We start from the raw sequence: 19050 nt of genomic DNA on the forward strand, positions 1-19050 counted from the left end.
CCTGCTGCTGAAAGCTCAAAGCTCATTACTAGCCATGATCTGTTCTAAGGTAATGTGTCCAAAAAAGTGAACCTCTGATCAACCACTTTGAAACAATGATGAAATGGACTGTTTTAAACTGATTTAGTAGAATGTTCACACTCATCTTTGGAATTGCATAGCAAGAAAGCTTGAGAGAGTCCACCAGAAGATACTTACTTCTCATAGAGCTCTTCTCCATTGATGTAACGTAGACTTTTAAGGAAGGACAGCGAGCCCAGTGTGTGAGAATGACGAATCCTCACATATCCTGTCACTGTCTTTATGAGGCCTAGGAACTTCTCCAGCTCAGAGGCTATATTATCTAAATGTGCAGGCATACGTGCGCGTGTGAGTGAAAGAGAGAGAGAGAGAGAGAGAGAGAGAGAGAGAGAGAGAGATGAACATTATTCTGTACACAAATTCAAACTGAATTTGCATTGAAAAAAGTGCTTGGATCCCTTCACTTACTGCCACGGCGGATGTTAATGTGCAGGTTGCCTCTGATAACAGTGCAATCTTTCAGGGACTGTGCAGCATCCACTGAGTCAATGACCTTCACTTCACATAACTTGTCACACAAGCCATCACAGGCGTTGCATAACATACTGTAAGACAAAAATAGAAAAACAAAACAGCAAATTATTATAATAGGAATTCACTTTTCTCCTTTGATTTGATGCGATTATAATGCAGTTTAAGAAAGTGGATGTGAGCCTCAGGTCCCTTCCTACTTTATATCATTCAAAGAACACAATGAGATGACTGGTAAATAAACTACATTAGATTATTAATACATCCATTTAAAAAATCCTGGTGAAATTGGTGAAATAATGAATCAGTTAGAAGAATAATCAGTTACAAGAATGTTTGTTTTAATGATGTTTTTGCTAAGGCAGGACCATTATTTAAACTTTAATATATCATTTTTACCCACCGAGTCACAGAGACTCTACACATCATCCACAGATTAAAAATGCTAACAGAGGCAAATGTCCACCACAGTTGCAGCAATGCAATAGTGGTCTACAAAATGCCTACAATGGCTTTATTGAATTACCAATAGCTATTCCTGGCTTAGCACACGACCTGAGCACTGCACAAGCTCTGCTTTCCCAGGCCACCAGCACTTTACTGGACTAACCTACTTTAGCGTGAGGCTGCCAGGACTTGAACACAGTGCAGCGTCACCAGGTTGCAAGATCTTATTCCTAGCACACGGCTCCTCCTTCAGTAGGTCCTGGTGCTTTAATCATGTGGTGATTGCGTGTAGATATTAAAATAACTGGAAAATACTAAGGATTAGCCTACCAATTAATTTCAAAGGCCACTGGCCCAGAGAACAAAGGGCAACACCATGGTGCCGGGCCTGGCTGCCACTGTTAATCTGACCCCACATTGCCTTCGTGGATTATGTGACTGGCGTAGGTACCTCTGGCCCTCACTGCGGGTGAAGCCTGGTGGGCAGTCCGACATGCATTCCCTTCCATGGATGACGAATTGCTCGTAGTCTGGCAGGTGGATGCGGGAGCACAAATCCATGGTGATGCAGCGCCAGCCCTCAAACTTGTAGGTGTCTTGTGGGCAGTCCGGCACGCAGCGGCCCTCGTGGTAATAGTGCTGGCAGGCGGCGCATGCCCTGTCGCTGTCTGGCACTGTGCAGCTGCCCAGGCACTCGGGGTGGCAGCACTCGCCCGAGCTCGTGCATGCCCGCTGCCCACACCGCTCTGGGCACACTGCAGAAGAAAAGGAGGGCAGGGGTTGGAGGCGTGACTGTCCTCCATGCTTCACACTGACATCGCAATAGCATTCCAGTCAGAATCCTGCTCTGCATTTTCAGGGTTGCTTTTTGTCATTGTTTTTCGGGTGTTTGGGTGGATGGATGCATGGGCCAATGAGGAAATAGATTTGAATGATATAAATATACTAGAGCCTTAAGCCTAGAAGCCTAAATAGCCTAAAGATTGTGGCAACTGAAGCCACAACAAAGCCGCCACAGTTGTTTGAGAGGACTGTTTTGGTTTCGTCAGAGGTGCCAGTGCCAAGGCCAGGGTAGGAGGAAGCCAGTTGTTAGCCCAGCATTGGGAGGAAAGCTGGTGCCTTTTCCTTTAGGCCCACAAGGAAGCTACAACTGTAGGAACAGGAATCCAATTTTTTATACCAACCCTGTCTAACTGGAACTAGTTAGATTGGGTTAGTAACTCCATACTCCTCACAGGTCTACCAATAACAACTGCAGTTTGGACTTCAGCACTGTTCTGGAAGTTTAGTTCCCTCATTTTTAAATCGAAAAGGAAATAACTGGAAACAACAATTGGTGAACATGCATGCTATTTCAATTATATTAGAATAAAGAATAATCATAATGTACCTTTTAAATCTCACTGTGAACAAAGACTATCCAATCTTATTAATGTCAGGGCAAAAATCCTCTCTTTTACTCTGCTATCAGGTCTCTATATGAACTGGGACTTAGATTAGTGCAAAACTTTGTAGGTTCTATAGCACTGACAGTGCAAATGAAGCACGTTGAGTGACTTGAGTGTCTCCTCACCTCCACCTTTGTTGAGTGCTAAATCATTTTCCAAAATTTTTGTTCACAAAGGTGGAAACCCCATTCCACACACACCGCTGTTGTATACGGTCACCAAGGATTAGTTTACAACTAGGGGTAAAACAGGTCAAATGGTTTTAAAAGAGAACCACTGTGTCAAAAGACAACCCTTGTTGAAGCGCTGGTAAAAAGCATTCCTCTTGCCAAGGCCTCTTGGTAAATCTGGCACAGGTTTGAGCAAATGTAGGGTAATACTGAGAGCCCTGGTCCATCTTTGACATAAATCCAATCCACAGATTCCAGTGAGCCAAGACTACATATAACATAACCAGAGTCCTCTGCTATCATTCTAAATAAGAGCGCATTGTGGGGTGGGGGGGGGTGGGGGGGAGGAAACTGATTCAGGTCAGAGCACCAGCAAGGAAACCACCAGCTTTAGCACAGCAATGGCCTACATTCAGACGAGCTCCCTGCTCATGTGCACTTTAAGGCAGCTGTAGGTGGGGAAACACACAGACAGCTTCCAAAATGGCCATGGGCAGGTATTAGGGCACTGTAAGATGAATAAAGGAATACCTGTGAGAAGATTACGACAGACTTTGGGGTGGGGCTCAGTGGAAAATTAGTTAAAAATGAGTCATTTTAACAAATTTTTCTTATCAGGACAACATAAATACAGATTCAGGCCCCTGCCCTGCCCCCCCATCCCCCGCATTCCATCTGAATGAACTTGGATGACCCCTCTGAAGCTAGACCGCACAGACACAGGGAACACCTGCCAGTCAGTGTGGAGCCCAGTGGCTATTCTTTTGAAAACCTCGCCGTCATAATTCCACAAGGGTACTACAGTCTGACAGAAGTGTAACCCATGGAGCATTCAAGAACAACCATCGGAAAATCTAGAATATGCATCATGGAAGCAATATCAGTGAGAAAGGGTTATATGAATACTTGCAGGTTAACTTTAAGCACTGTGTTTTTTCTAAAAGGGCCACATGCAAGTATTACTCACAGCCAGTTTCTCATAGCCACTCTCCAATTAGAATATTTAATATTTCAAATTTACATTTTTTGGATGAACTACTACAAAGTCTTAGCGTATTTATAGGTTAAGGGCTATGCTAATAATCCATACACAGGAAACTGAGACAATCGCTTGGTATTGAGGGGGTGTAAGAGATATTTGTGGCTTTTCCACTTCTGCGGGGGGCCGTGAGCCCCTAACCCTCACGAACATGGGAAAACCAAGAATATCTCTAACCCCCAAGTATGTGGTCTGCGGACTAAAATAATAATAAATAATAATAATAAATATGTACATACATTTGTGATAAATGGGTGTACATATTTATGGTAGTAAAGGAGAAAATAGATTAACATATTTTAGGCATTTATGACTTCTGTGGTTTTCCCGCAGTAGTTTCCCCCCAGTTTAATTATTGATGGCAAAGTTGAGGTTCGAATGTACATATTTTCACCATACATATTTTCTAAGCTTCTCATCAAAATGAATCATGCAGTACCGCCCTTAGTTGGTCACTCCTGTATTGCAAGGAATGTACCATGTGTTGACTTTGCAGTTGAAAGAGAACACAAAGAGGAAAGCGTAAAAGAGAGAGAGAAAGATAGAAAGATGGAAAGCAGAGATGGCAAGAGAGGTCGAGGCAGAGAGATATGGGGAAAGAGATCAAGAGAAAGAGTAAGGGGAGGTAAAGTGAGAGAAAGAGAGAGAGAGAGAGAATGATTAAGGTCAGGAGGCTGTGAAGATGTAGATAAGCTTGACGTGAGTTCCAGAAGGCTGCATGTAAATACAGGCAACAGCAGGAAGCAAAGAGTTCATTCACACTGGACACATGGCACCCTCCTAGACTTCTTGTATGGAATGACATTTGTTCCATTTCCAACCAATATAGTCCCCATAATGACCTAATTCTACTAGCTGGCTAGGTAGGCATACATTTGAAAACTGTCCATGCAAAATCCAGACCAGGTCTATGTGGTACAAATCCAGTCCATAATTACTGTTGAAGGTGTCAGATGACTCCGATCTGTTTTGTCTGCTTCCCTCTTACACTACATCATTAAAGTCCACCACAGCTTTTAAGTTAGGATGTGTCCAACAATAGGCTAGCGCTAGATGCAAGAAAACACACTCAACAACAGATGATTATCCCATGGATGAAGAGATTCTTCCCATTATTCCCGACACAGTTAAGTAAAACTTTGTGGAAAAAAGGCTGCACAGAACAAGCATGAAATGGCAAATAGTAAAAAGGGAAGAAAAAAAAAGAAATGAGAGCCCATTCAAGTGACTTCTATTATGAAATAAAAAAAGATTATTAAAAAATAAAAGCTACAGTAAATAAATGAAAAGTGACATGACAATTATATAATTGCATTAAAATAATATATTATTAACAATAATATTTGCTGTGTTTTCAAAAAATGTTTGACTCACTTAGCTATGTTGTTGCACTTACTCATATATTTACTTTATAGTTTAAAATTAGCACAAATGGCATCCCATATTCTTGGAGGACACTTGTCTAAGGCATCTGCTGACGACTGGTATACTAGGAAATGTGAAAACACCTACTAAATGTCTACGGACATGCATCAGATAAAAAGTATGTAACAAACAAATAAAAGCATAGTATTTTCCCACCTACTGACTTGGCTGAAAATTGGCAGCAGGGCCAACCAAGTCCCTGCGTAGAGGGACATGGCACAGTGCAGGCGCAGCTTCAGCCAGGCTGCTCAATCACGCGCAGTAGCCTACAGTACAGTGGCCCCGATAAGGCCCGCGTTCGCTGCGGCAGAAAGACTATGGCCGTCGTCTTCTGGATGCTGAGACCCGAGCCTCGGTTCACTTCATCTGCATCAGCTCCAGTGAGCCCAGCCAGATTAAATCAGGATTAAATCCACGCTGCTCGAGGGGTTGGAAATGCTATAGAAGAAGCTTCTGCCTGTGAGCCTTTAGCTAGTCACTGCTGAGATTAAGCACGGAAAATATATATCCGTCCATCGCTCTGTGTATGCATGTATATGTGCGCACACGCACACACCCACCCCAACACTCCCACACACACCCCCACACCTCCTTGCTGCTCTCTGATCACAGAAGATGCAGCGTCAGTGCTGGGTCAGTGCAGATTCTGGAGCCTGTGTAAGACGTGGTATTCCAAGCTCCCATCACAATAAACCAGGCAATGAAGCCATGCAGCCATCTACGTGCAGCAGGCAGGGGGCTGCATGGAAAAGCACCAGCAGGTAAACACAGCCCATCCCATTCAGCACCCTCGCATGCCTTATATACATCTCATGGCCTTCCAGAGCTGGAAGTGGGCAACACCTCCTCCCAGAGAGTTCAGCGCTTTGCAAATTGCATTTGGAACAGGCAGAGGGCACAGCTCTGGAACCCGGGTGGGGGTTTCTCGGGAAGGACACTGCACCTTTCGAGCGCAAGGCCAGCACAGACTGTATGGGCTGCGAAGTATTTTTGTTTTCTTTTTTTGAGAGAGAGAGAGAGAGAGAGACATGCACACAGACAGACAGCGGTGAGCAGGTGCATGCATGTGTGGTATTTCCTCTCACCTTGCTGGCATTCAGTGACAACAGGGCAGGGCGTTTATACCAGCCCAAGGCTAGAATGGTGGGACTATTGTTTGTGAGCTCCCGACACTTGCCCCAATACACAAATGTGTGTACTGCACAGATGCACACTCACACAATTAAAATACTTCTTCAAAGGCAAATATGATTTGCATGCAATCTCTCCCTCTCTCTCTGTGTGTATGTATGTGTGTGTTTGTGTTTTTAATCTGCAAACAAATCAGTGGGCTTCAACTACGCAGAGGCTAACTTGTCTAGCGTAAACATTTGAATGCCTGTTTACTTTCTGTTGCACTGCTCTGCGATGCAGCAGCCAGAAACTCCAGTGTCCTACAGAACAGCTGTGGTGCATGAGCACCAGAAGACTTCCCACAATGTGCTCTAGTTTTGCCTTCTACACCATCTTTGCTCCACTGTCGTGCCACTTAAACTCATCAGCCCACTGTGCTCTGAAAATAGCCCTTTCTTCTGCAGGCCAAGTCCTATTTTCTAGCCACGGTTTCATTTGAAAGCATTGTTACAGCAGCGTAGTTCATCTGTTTTTCTACCAGAGGTTTTGTCTTTTTTTAATCAATAAAAAACAATAACAATACACCAGCTTTTACTGAACTGAGCAAATGACTCCTGATCTGCTGCTAGATCAGCTGTTGGAAACAGCGTGTGTATGCCTCAGTGCCAGGGGCAGCACTGGTGCAGAAAATGAAAATGAGATGGACTCAGTGCCAAAAGACATTTTCATTCACATCACTAGGGGTGCTGTAGTGGTACTGTAGTTTGAAATCTGTGCATAAGAGTTTCAAAATATCATGGTATTAACTGAGAATTTAAAAACATAAAAGATAATGGTGAAAATGAATGGCATAATTTATTTCTAAAACTTCTGATTAAAAAAAGTCTCTCTGAATATCCTGTGAAAATAGCTATTAACTGGCCAAACAGCTGTTAAATTATACTAGGTCTTTGCAAGAATAGGTCTAGCTACACAAACCAAAAAGCTTAAATTGTAATTTGACTTGGGTGACCATTTATATATTATAGAATAATTAGGTTTTTAGACTTGAAAGAACCTAACCAGTAAACTACATATGAGAAAATTACCAGGTTTTAATTATTTAGTGCTTTCATAAGATGTATGCAGGTCAGTGTTGTTTATGGCAATGGTTCTCGAACTGAGATACAACAACAAAAAAAAGGGTAGGGGGTCTGAAGTACATAATCTTATAATTTTTAAAGATATTTATCATATATTTGCTTACAATGTCGGTCACATTGACATATTAAGATGAAACAAACAGTGACAGGGAGGAAAGGCACACATGCTGGGCAAAAAAAGATGAAAAGAATGGAAAAAGAAAGAAAAATGAAAAAACAACTAGCACAGCCATGGGCAGCTAACTTTGTTAACATTAGGCCAAAAATAGAGAGCTGTTTGGCCTCGCTATGGCCAGCCATGCCAGGACAGAACGAAGACAAAAGCTCATGCTCACATATCTTCCTCTCACATATACAAAGTCACCACTCCAAAAGCCCTGAGGAGATTTGTTTTGATTCAACATCGTCACCTTGGCTTCTCTTCCATATTAATTAAGGAAACGTCGAGTTGATCCAAGGTCTTTCCATCATCCTGGCTGCCACAAACCAGCATGTCTGAGGAAAACAGGTTGCACTGGCTGGCACAGTGGGTCCTTTCTCCCTCCCTCGCCCCAGCCCCACCTCCCCACCTCCTGCACAAGAGGCAAGAAAGGCACAGCAACATGCCTGAAGTGAGGGATTTCTGGGGGGAGGTGTGGTCTGAAGATGATCTGGAGGCGTGGCTTAACGGCTTAGTGTGCTGAATGCTGCAGGGGTGCAGGACTGTATCCACTTCGTTAGTGATTCCGCCTCGTTAGGGTATCCGCCGCCAGGAAAGCTGAGCACAGCGACAATGGAAATCACACCCCGCCTAACACAAGACAAAACACGGCCGCGTGAACTTCCTGCCTCACCCAACTGCCTCAAGACTGCAACTGCACACGCATTATGAAGATCACGTTTCCTCCGTGAACTGCTTCTCACCCATCTTTTACGGCAGTATGAAGGCCTGTAGGTGCAGACAGATCATTGTCAACTAAAAATGCCACTGGCAGACAGTAAGATGAACAGGACTGTCCTCAGTCATATTAGTTTGGGGGAGGGTGACACTTACGATACAGTGCTTCCCAGTTACGATTTTGGCTTCCAAATTTATGAAAACAACATAAACCGATTACCGTGCCAAATTACGCAGTGATCCTCTTGTTTAGTCTTGTGTTAAAAATCCCTTTCCTTTACAGTGGTACACTTTTGCCACTCCCCAAAACCCTAGACTCACTCAGCCAGGCATGTTCAGCCCTGCTTGAGCCAAGATGACGGGAGCCTTCGGTCAACAAGAAATTCAGCTGTTTGGAAACACTCAGGTCCTTTTCAAGGAAGAAGGAACAAAAACAAATATTGTGCAACTTTTTGCACCACAAGCAAATACAACCTTTTCCCCCCCTTTTTAAAATCGGCTGACATTCAATCACACAGTCATCAATGAGCAAACGATGAAGGAACAAATACAGAAACGAGAAAGCCCCTCAGCTTGCTCCACTGCAGCAGAGCCTTCAATTAAGGACACCCTTTATACTGCAACGGCCTACCCATCCAGTTCACATTTAGTACTGGTAGCTACCAGGGACTCAAGAAACTGCGTCATGGTTCCATAGACTCTGCATGGCCATAGTTGAGTAGAATTCCTTCCTCTTGATTTTTGGCAATGTGATTTCAACAACGATAGTAGGAACAATAAGAATATTGATTATGTTTGAATTGTATAATTAATGTGAGACACTCATTGATGTTCTCTAGCTCCCCCCTCCACACACACACCCCAAATACCAAATGGTGCAATGATGAAGATTATGATGATCATAATACTAAATATGTATATATTGGCTGTAATCTTAGCCAATGCATGGTAGGATCCCTGGATGGACAGCTGCTTCTCCTACAGTTGGCATAGAAGTCATTAAACCTGCCTGAACACTTGCTACACACACAATGTCCCAGCAGATGGGGATCCAGGCAGGACAGACAAGGCCATCGAGCAGCTGAAGGCCACTGCTCAGGTCCTTTCAAACCACCAGAAGGTCAGACCTCTCACCCTCTCGTGGCAGGACATTAATGTTTCTCAGCCCTCTGGCTGAATTCACAGACTCACTTTCTGGAGAGAAATATTTAAGTGTCACTTTTGAAACCAACCCTCCACCTCTTCAGCATCTCAATATTAGCAGTGCAGAAGGATGGCATAGAAACCATCAAAAGCAGCAAAAAGAAATCAGTGGACTCTCTCAAATGACAAATACGATGACACAGCAACACGAGAACTGCTTGTCCTGACCTCTGCCCTGGACCCGAGGTTCACGCTACAATATGTCAGTGTCAGTGAGGACAAGCAGGGGACAAGCAATGAAGCCAGACTAACATCTAACATCTGAGATGAAGAGGGTGATGATTGCCATCGTAAAAAAATTAAAAACAAGAACAACTACTACTGCTGCTAATAATAATGATAATAGACAGATTCGATAGGATATAAAATTGAAAAAAGTTGAACAAATGTGTTGTTAAATGGTTAACAACAACAACAGCAGCAGCAGCAGCAGCACTACTACTACTCTAGATATGAACATTAATACCCACAATCATTTAGTCAGATTAAAAAGGTCATTCCTATTTTCTTTAGAATATGTCCCCTCCAAGAATAAATCTCTTTAGGCATCTTCAAGGTCACTACAGGCCACAGCTTTGCAAGAGGTGCAGGCCATAGCTCTTGAGCTACAGTCCTACCTCGAGCCAGGGACACGATGTTGAGGACCCACTGGAACAGTGGAGAGAATTCTGGAAGCTCTACCCCCAGCTCTCCAACCTGACAATGCAGAATGTGTGCATGCCAGCCACAAGTTCCTCTCTAGAAAGGGGTCGGTTCAGTACAGGTGGACACTGTTACCTGCCTGCGTGCTTCTCTGATACCAGCCCATGTAAACAGGCTGGTGTTTCTGGCTAAAAAACTTTAAGAGAATACATTGTCAAAAGTGAGCAGCCCTACCAGCATTTGCTGTGTTACCCTAAATCATTTTAATTTAGTCTTCAGTTGTAGTTGAATATTCATTTTCTGTTACTTCTGAACCATGATGGGGGACCAGCCTTTAATTTATGACTGGAATATGTTGAGTGGTTTCCAGTAGGTTATGACAGTGTACAATCGATATAATTTATTTTCATTTATTATTTTAATATTATTTACCTAAATATATTTACCTATTTTCATTTTTGTTTTTCAATTGAATTACATATAAAATTCAACAAATTCCACTGTTAAAAATACAAATTCACTAAATGCATGTTTCCAAAGTAATTTAGCAATCTTGTTAAATAATAGCGATCTCAATATTGACCAAAATAATTGTGATTATGATTTGTGCCATGAATGAGCAACCTTACATCCCACCTGGTGGTCACGCTGTAGCAGAGATCCACAGAGAGACAGGATTCATGAGCTGTGGTTCTCTGTGGTGGTCTCGCTTTAGCAAAGATCCACAGAGAGGCACTGGATTCACGAGCTGTGGCAGAGAGCAGGGCGCTCTCTCTAACTTCAAGTAGCTTCACTATCGGAACCTATAACAACACACAATCACTGATATGTTGAGGCATGAGGAAAACAACAAATCGTGCCTTTCTCAGACAAAAAGAACTGATAGTAAGCTGCTCAAAGCACAGACATTTCCTGTTTGCCTGAATGTCCTGCTCACCCAAACACATTATATAAACAAGAGCTGCTAGTAATTATAGTCTGTAATGTTGTACATGAGAGTATGCAGAGCAACTAACTGAAGGAAAGGATGTAGAAACACACGGGGGGGGGGGGACTTAAAATTCAGGTGCTAAGGCACAACAAAATAACAGAAATCAATGGAAACAAACACTGCCTAATGTGGACATATGGCTATATTGCCATTGCATTACCACAAACTTTGACTATGATATGCTTTGCAATATATTAAAAACACATTGGTGAAGCCTTCATTTATCATAGTTAAAGCCGGCTTGCGTTATTTTGATGAACATTATTTCTGTTTTGTTGGAGTATGTGAATGCTGTGACTCATCAAAACACCCACATCTGAGATTGGTCAGTGCACAATAGGAATGACAGCACAATAAAAAGTTTTGTGATTTGTTAGAGGGCATGTCTGCATACTGATATTGCTGTTTGTGAGCCTAGATTTGTTAAGGACAACATTGGGATAACGAATAAAACAATACATTGTGCAGCCACAGCAAAAACAGTCTGGTAAGAAACAGCAGCACTACCTTCTGCATTAGTCCCACATGGCCTATAGCCCTGACCGGTAGAAAGCCATGTATAACAGACACTTTATGTTCCAGCCTCTTAGTCAGAACCCATCACAAGGCTACACTTCCATTGCTTACCTCTTTCAGTGAGACAGACCAGGGCTCCCCTGCGTCTCTGGTAAAAGCCTGACTCCCTACAAAACCCCCTTAATAAGGACCACAACTTCATGACTACACTCCAACCAATAAGGAGTGGACATTTATTGCGAAGCAGACAGCTGGACAGCTAACAATTTACCATAATATTGCCTAACAACTTCCAGATTCTAGGCCTCAATACGTGAAGTGTTCGGTGGCCCCCACCCTGTGTCCTGAGCGATGAAGGATTGCTGCTCTTGACTAGTGCGAGAGCCTCTTAATGAACAACCTTTAGTCCTACCGAGGGACTGACTCACTCAGTCACTAGCACTAACAACAGAGCACTCGCTCAGACAGTGTGACTACTATAATCACAATGTCTACAGACTCCAGGCTACTGCAACATCACAGATACCACAGTATAACAAAGAAAATGAACCATCCAACATTCAGACCTGCCACATATGGGCATAAGCTCTAAATATAAGCCTTCCTTCATATCACCAAAACTAGGAGTTAAATTGATAGATACTTTTGCAACGAAAAGCAAATAAGTACTGTTTGTGTAAGCAGTTCCATACTTTGTTACTGAATCACAAGGACACACTAAAAAAATGAAGGGGGGGGGAAAGGGTAAACTGAAGGACAAATGGGAGCGTGTTCCTGGCAGTGAATGACTGCCTGAATCCGGGAAGGGATGGTGAGCGTGGTTCTGCCCTGTGGGTGTGAAGACACACGCACTTTATGTAGTATGGTGTGGTGTACGGCTACCAGCTCCTGGAGCTCTGGCGCCACAAGGCCTGTTCGGTTGGCATTGCTGCCACCTCTGATGCCAGTCTCTGCGCTCTGCAGATGCTGAGCCTGCACTGAGCAGGTGATGGTCCTTGGCCACCCAGTGCTCTGCTCTTCTTATACTGCTAGGAAGCTCTTAAGTTAAAGAACTGCAGAGCATATGCAGATTTGTTCTTATAGAGACACAAGTTTTGAAACCAGTAACGATACCCGTTATAAAATCAAAATACACAATTATAGTAAAGCTATAATGGACATAACATTATAGCAATACCATTACTAAGCCTCTCAAGAATCTCTTACCATCCCGGCAGTAAACCCCTTGGGTTAATTGGTTAGTTCACCCTTGTGCCACAATTGTCATAATATAAGCACTGAACTAGGACTTACAGCACTAACCAAGCAAATGTAATTAGGGCTGGAATTTCTACAGTTTACTAAACTAGAAAGGTTTCTCAGAAATGCCAGTCATGTTCCCATTTATTTATTCCCCCCGATATGTTATGCTCTTGGATACATTTTATTTGTGCTGGATTTTTTTTCCTTCAAATAATGCATTTCAAAATATTCAAAAACAACTGCTAAACAAAAGCAAAAAAAAATGCTGCGCATTTCTGCCCAATAAATACAGGGTGACCGCAAGTTTCATATCATTAATTCTAATCAGAAGCTGATGGATCTGACTGACAGATCAATTGGCATCACAACATGAATAGGATACTGGGAAGCATGCCAGAGTGCTGCTTTAGTTGTTGTTTAATATCTGGTTGCTTGATTGCGTGTCTGTCTCTCGCATTACCTCTTTAAGGCCACTGAAGCTCAGCCGATCATGGGGTTCTCGCAGGGAGCACAGCCCAAAAAAAAAAAAGAAATCTCATCCAGAGATTACGTCAGTGTAAGAGCAAAGAGTGGACCAGTGTTCCAGCATGCCAAAGGAAGCTACTGGGTGTCAAACCTCACCAAAAGAGGCAGATGACACCAGTGTGGAGAGAGGAATGGCAAGGAATGGCTGCCTTAGCATTTGTAGTGTCTGTACATACAAAATCAACTGTTAAAGAAAATCTAAAAAAAATCTTTACATGGGTTAAATGTTTAGCAATGATATCTACTTCCAAATGGACCTCTGATGTCGATAGTCTCAATTCACTAACAAGCAAAATGTAGCCAGATGTCCATCAGGTATTTCAGACCTGCTTGTTAATAATAAATTAATTTAATATCAGGTGCCTTCCAATACAGCAACACATTTAGGCTTTGTAGCATGAGGTCTCAAAAGATTAACTATTGTTTTTAGGTACCGTAGTAACCCAGGGCCATACACAGCCTATAAACAGGCCAACACAGTGGCTCTAAGGTGACTGCAGTATTTGGGATGCCAACTCTAATGCCGGAAATGTAAACAGTATCAGACAGCAATTCACAACTTAATAACCCACAAGTCACTTGGCCAATCTGGGTAAGCACGCTGCATCTGCTCTCTCTGCTAGGCCTCACAGAGCGACCATATGAATCATGATGTACTAGACTGAAAGAGCCTTCTGCAATTTCCATTTGATCGTGGCTCCACAACTGGTCTCACTTCACACCACGCCTGTTCATCAGTAGTGGGGGGGGGGGGGGTTAGTCTGAGCTGACAAAGGTAGCCAAGGCGTTAGGGGAAAGAGGGCAGGGCAGGCACCGTGGCGATAAACAACATACGGCTTACGTATATCTGAATCATGGGGACTGATCCCTGGGCCAGACAGGTGTTCTATTCCTGTCTGCACAGGATGTGCACACACTGAGTCAGACAGTGCTCCTTTAGCCACTGGGATTAGCACTGCCAGCGTGATTATGAGCCAGGGACGTGCCAAAGGGGGTCCAGCACGGCAAACAGAAGTAAAGATGATTCCCACGTCGATGCTGCTAATGGTGTCTAACACACAATGCGCCCCAAGATGGTTTGAAGTGCTCCGGTGTGACAGTGCTACAGAACTGTGATGAAGATACCGCGCTCTCCTGGGACATTCTGTCAAGTAGCAAAGTAGGCAAAACTAGGGTAAAGAGAGCAAGGAGAGGTGAATGAAGATGTAACCAGGTAATGGATTAAACACCACCTCTGAACCCCACACAAAGCAGAACAGTTAACCCCAAAAACATCAAATAAGTTGATGGTGTCTAGTCGAGCAAAACTGAGGCAACATGTCTTTTTTCAGAATATCACGTCTGTGAAAGTACATGCACACCTTAAAGTCTAACAAATGAGTCAGCCTTTCTGAATGTGGAGGCTGATTTCCCGGGGGGCCAATTCTCTCTCTTTCAGCATGTTGATTGCTCTGGTGAGGTGTCAGAGCTTGGCACTGCTGGATTCCACCATGCCTTTCATGTACAATGTTCCCATCTTGACACTTCCACGCTAGAGCGTGCTGCCAAAGTCCAGGAGCAGGGAGCTCACCTACCTGAGAAACAAAAAGCTATTTGCAACCAAATAACTCCAGAATACCCAGAAGAAAAAGAAAAATCAACAGGCCTACATCGAAGATATGGAAGTTAGGCCTAAACAATTCACCAAATTAACGGTGTGTAACAAATCCTTTACTTTGTTCCTGGCAACACAGAAGTGGATATCATGTTTTCTTCAATAAGTTCAAGAGTTTTTTTTCATGTTTTAATGCAACATATATCAAATACACTTTTATATGACATAAGGTTTTTATGCATCCATTTCAAACAAAGGCCAAGAAAAGAGAGTGCTTCAGATTGCCAAAACGAATAGTTAGGTATCCCCCTTAAATGAATAACCTTTCGGAGACAAAGGGAGTACAGAAAAAGCTCTTTATCAGTGCTGGACACCATCCCGGATGGATGCAAGCAGTATAGCATGGTGGGGGAACTTGCCAAGAGAAATCTAAGCCGTTTTCCACCCCTCGTCCCTGACCACTCCGCTCGCCCACATTACGCATGCCATCCTGAGCTATCTGTTGACTTCATCTCGCAGGACTGTGGGAACTCACCTGTGCAAGCACATTTTTTTGCCTTCAGCAGTCTGCTTATGCCAAAGCCAGGCACCACACAGTCCCTAGCTCTTCCTCTCACATGCATCTATATATAGTAACCAACACCGATCACTTTGAGAATACAGAGACACAGACACAAAATCATACAGTCCATTTTAATTTTCCAAGACACAAGCTAGTCCATATGACTCAGTGCCTTTTAAATCTGGTTAAAGGACCTGCTTGTGCCTTGTATGGGAGTCTTTTGGCCTAGTTTCCAGCAGTAGATTGCTGTTCGGTGAACATAAAGCCAGCTTAAAGACTTCCCCTCCAACAGAAGCCCATCAGTCAGAACATAGCCTGAATTACGTTCATACGCACCTGCTCTTCCCAGCTACCACCGCTGCTGAACAAAGGGGCTGCCAGACAGAAACAGGAAAACATGGAGCTCCTCTAAGGCATTATCGCTGGAACAGTGGTACAGGAACAAGGAGGAAAGCTTGTGCTCATCACTTGATTGCTTCTTAATGCAGGGTGCCATGTTCAGTCTCATTATCAATTAACAGAGCAAGTGCCTGGCAGAATAGACAGGAGTTTCATGTAACAGAACATTGCACAAGTAGTAAAGGCAAAAGCATATTTCAGACACTCATTTCACACCCAGTAAGAAGAAAAGAAGCGATCAGTTCATAAGGAAGGCCTTAATTAGCCTTGGTGACCTTGTTAAAATTTAGAACTGGTGCACTAATTCGATGGCTTGCCCTTTCCAGTGTGCCACCTAAATCGTTCAGTGTAACAAGTGCAAGTCCAACTGGCTTTAGTTTATGCACGATCAGATTAGGAAGATTGTAAATCATGACCTAAACAATGGCGGGGTACGCCAGTGTGGTCCGACACAGAGCCAGCACAGAGACGATACACGCAATAAGTAAGCCTTATGCCAGCCTGGAAAGGACTCACTGATGTGGTGCCCACGAAATACTGCAGTTGCCATGCCAGCTATCGGGAAGCACAAGTCATCACAGGGACAGCTGCAAAGAGTGACCATTTTCCATGTGATCATAGGCTAGCTGCCAATTTTTTGAGCTCGAGGTGCAAAGTGAGTCCAGTTGGCTCAGCTCAGAAAACACTAATATGTTTGAGCTGGGAAATCAAATATTTTAACCAAAAAGGCAAGAGCTCTATAATTCTAAGGTGGCTATGGTTTTTTGCTCAGTCTAACTGAAAGCAATAAGCAAAACCTAAAAAAGTGTTTATAAAAATGAATAAGACGCAGACACAGATTTGACATAATCTTCTCATGAGGAAATGTAGATGAATGGACTCCAGACAGTGTCCCGTCTGTCAGTTAACTGGCGCCAGGACTCAATGCAGGGTGTGAAGCCATAACAAGCTGAGACTGTGCGTACGCACGGCGCCCGCTGCGTCACCAGAGGTCACACGGCCAATAAGAACGTCCGGCTCTCCCTCCACAGGGAGATGGTGGACCAGTCAGCTTCAGTAAACCCTGATGTGCTGTAGTTATGCGCCACTCCCCCCTCAGGACCACCCCCTTGCCTCTCTCATTCATAAAATGGCCGCTACACAACAGCAGCTGCTGACATGGGATTTGTATATAAAGGAGAGAAGGGGGATGGCTGGGATAACTTGTAATCATTTCCCCCACTCAAGTCCTGACCATCTCTGCAGCAAACCGCTTGGGTTAAGAGACATCAGGAAAAGTTCACTGGTCAGTTCACGTGACAATTGCTGTAATGCAAGCATTTAATCAGAACCTCCAGCACTAAAGAAGCAAATGTTCAGAGGGCAGAAATTTCCATCAATAACTCACCTGGAAAGGTGCCTCAGATATGCCCATTTTTGTCACCAATTTACTTCGTGGATATGTTGTGGTTTTGGGTGCATTTTATTTGTTTTGTTTTTTAGTTCAAAAGATGCATTTCAAAATATTCAAAAGCAACTGAAACAAAAGCAACAAAAAGTTCTGCCCAATAAACACAGGATGACTGCACATTTCATATCATTCATTCTAATCAGAAGCTGATGGATCTGACTGACAGCTTAGTTGGCATCACAACATGAATAGGATATTGGGAAGCACGCCAGAGTGCTGCTTTAGGTGTTGTTTAATATCTGGTTGCTTGACTGCGTGGCTGTCTCTCGCATTACCTCTTTAAGGCCACTGAAGCTCAGCTGATCGTGGGGTTCTCGCAGGGAGGAAAATGAAATTTCATCCTGAGATTACGTCAGCGTAAGGAGAGAGATATTGTGTGTTCCAGCACGCCAAAGGAAGCTGCTGGGTGTCAAACCCCACCAAAAGAGGCAGATGATGCTGGTGTGGAGAGTATTTCTTTTATTTACTTCAAATATTTTAACCAAGGTGCAAGGGCCCCAAATATCCAAGCTGACCAAGTGTTTTTGCTTTCTAGCTAAGGCACAGTTTCTATGTATGCGTGACTAACACAGCAATAGGCAAACCTAAAATTAATGAGACAGACACAGATTTGAGATAATCTTCTCATGAGGAAATGTAGATGAATGGACTTCAGGCAGTGCCCCGTCTGTCAGTTAATTGGCGCCAGGACTTGATGCAGGGTGTGAAGTCATAACAAGCCAAGTGCGTACGCACGGCGCCTACCGCGTCACTGGCGGTCACGCGGCCAATGAGAACGTCCGTCCCTCCTTTTGCAGGGAGTCAGTGGACCAGTCGGCTTCTGCACAGTCCGGTGTGCTGTAGTTATGCGCCACTCCCCCCTCAGCCCCACCCCCTGCCTCCTTCATTCATAAAATGGCCGCTACACTATACCAGCTGCTGACATGGGATTTATGTATAAAGGGGAGCAGGGACGGCTGGCCAACTTGTTCCCTGCCCCATGTTCTCTACATGTGGACAGTATTACACAATGCTTGAGCGTCCCTAATTTTCATAAAAACTTGCCAAAGCCCTCGGGTGCCTACTAGATTTGTACCTAACATATGTGGCACCTACTAGATTTGTTTTACGGTTGTGATGGACTCGGAGCACCCTACCAAGCAGGACACACATACATAGAAGCGTTTATGTGAAAGCATAAATATATTAGCCGCCAATTATGGTGATGTAGCAGGATAGATGCTGGGACATACTGTTTTGTGCGTATGTATACACACACACACACACACACACACACACACACACACACACAAACAAACAAACAAACACACACAAACATGCATGTGTGTTTTAACCTAAAAGTGAAGGAACAGAGGAGGCTAACGGTACAGCCTTTAACACAAAAGGCTTTTTCAAAAGGCCTAAAAGTGAGTCGAGTTACAGGGCCTTTGTTTGGGGGGGGGGGGGGTTGTCCGGGCTGCAACGGCACAGGTCTGCCTGTGTGGAGAATCAAGGCTATGCTATAGGGGCCACAGCAAGGGGAAGCAAGCGGGCAGGGAGGGAAGGACGATGGCGCCCATCTACCCCCTGCCGGGCCCTGGCCTCCCTGCCACCTACGCACAAAAAGGACTATGTGCGATGAGACACATGAAACCTGGAGCGGGTTCCTCACAGCGAGGTGCCATGCTATCAGCAACAATACAAGTACAGTTTTGTACAGGAATTTCCATTTTT

The 19050-nt window shown here is 43.8% G+C and overlaps 1 protein-coding gene across 1 annotated transcript in view; it reads right to left on the reverse strand.

The window, feature by feature from the left end:
* igf1rb (insulin-like growth factor 1b receptor) overlaps nucleotides 1–19050 on the reverse strand; it is a 74036-nt gene that overhangs the window by 34524 nt on the left and 20462 nt on the right. Inside the window, exons 3-5 of the mRNA XM_027024666.2 lie at nucleotides 1451–1754; nucleotides 490–626; nucleotides 199–343 (exon numbers count right to left, since the gene is read on the reverse strand). Of these exons, the coding sequence (XP_026880467.2) occupies nucleotides 199–343; nucleotides 490–626; nucleotides 1451–1754 (586 nt within the window). The remainder of the gene's footprint in view (nucleotides 1–198; nucleotides 344–489; nucleotides 627–1450; nucleotides 1755–19050) is intronic.

Source organism: Electrophorus electricus, chromosome 1 (assembly GCF_013358815.1).
Source record: "Electrophorus electricus isolate fEleEle1 chromosome 1, fEleEle1.pri, whole genome shotgun sequence".
Taxonomy (NCBI): domain Eukaryota; kingdom Metazoa; phylum Chordata; class Actinopteri; order Gymnotiformes; family Gymnotidae; genus Electrophorus; species Electrophorus electricus.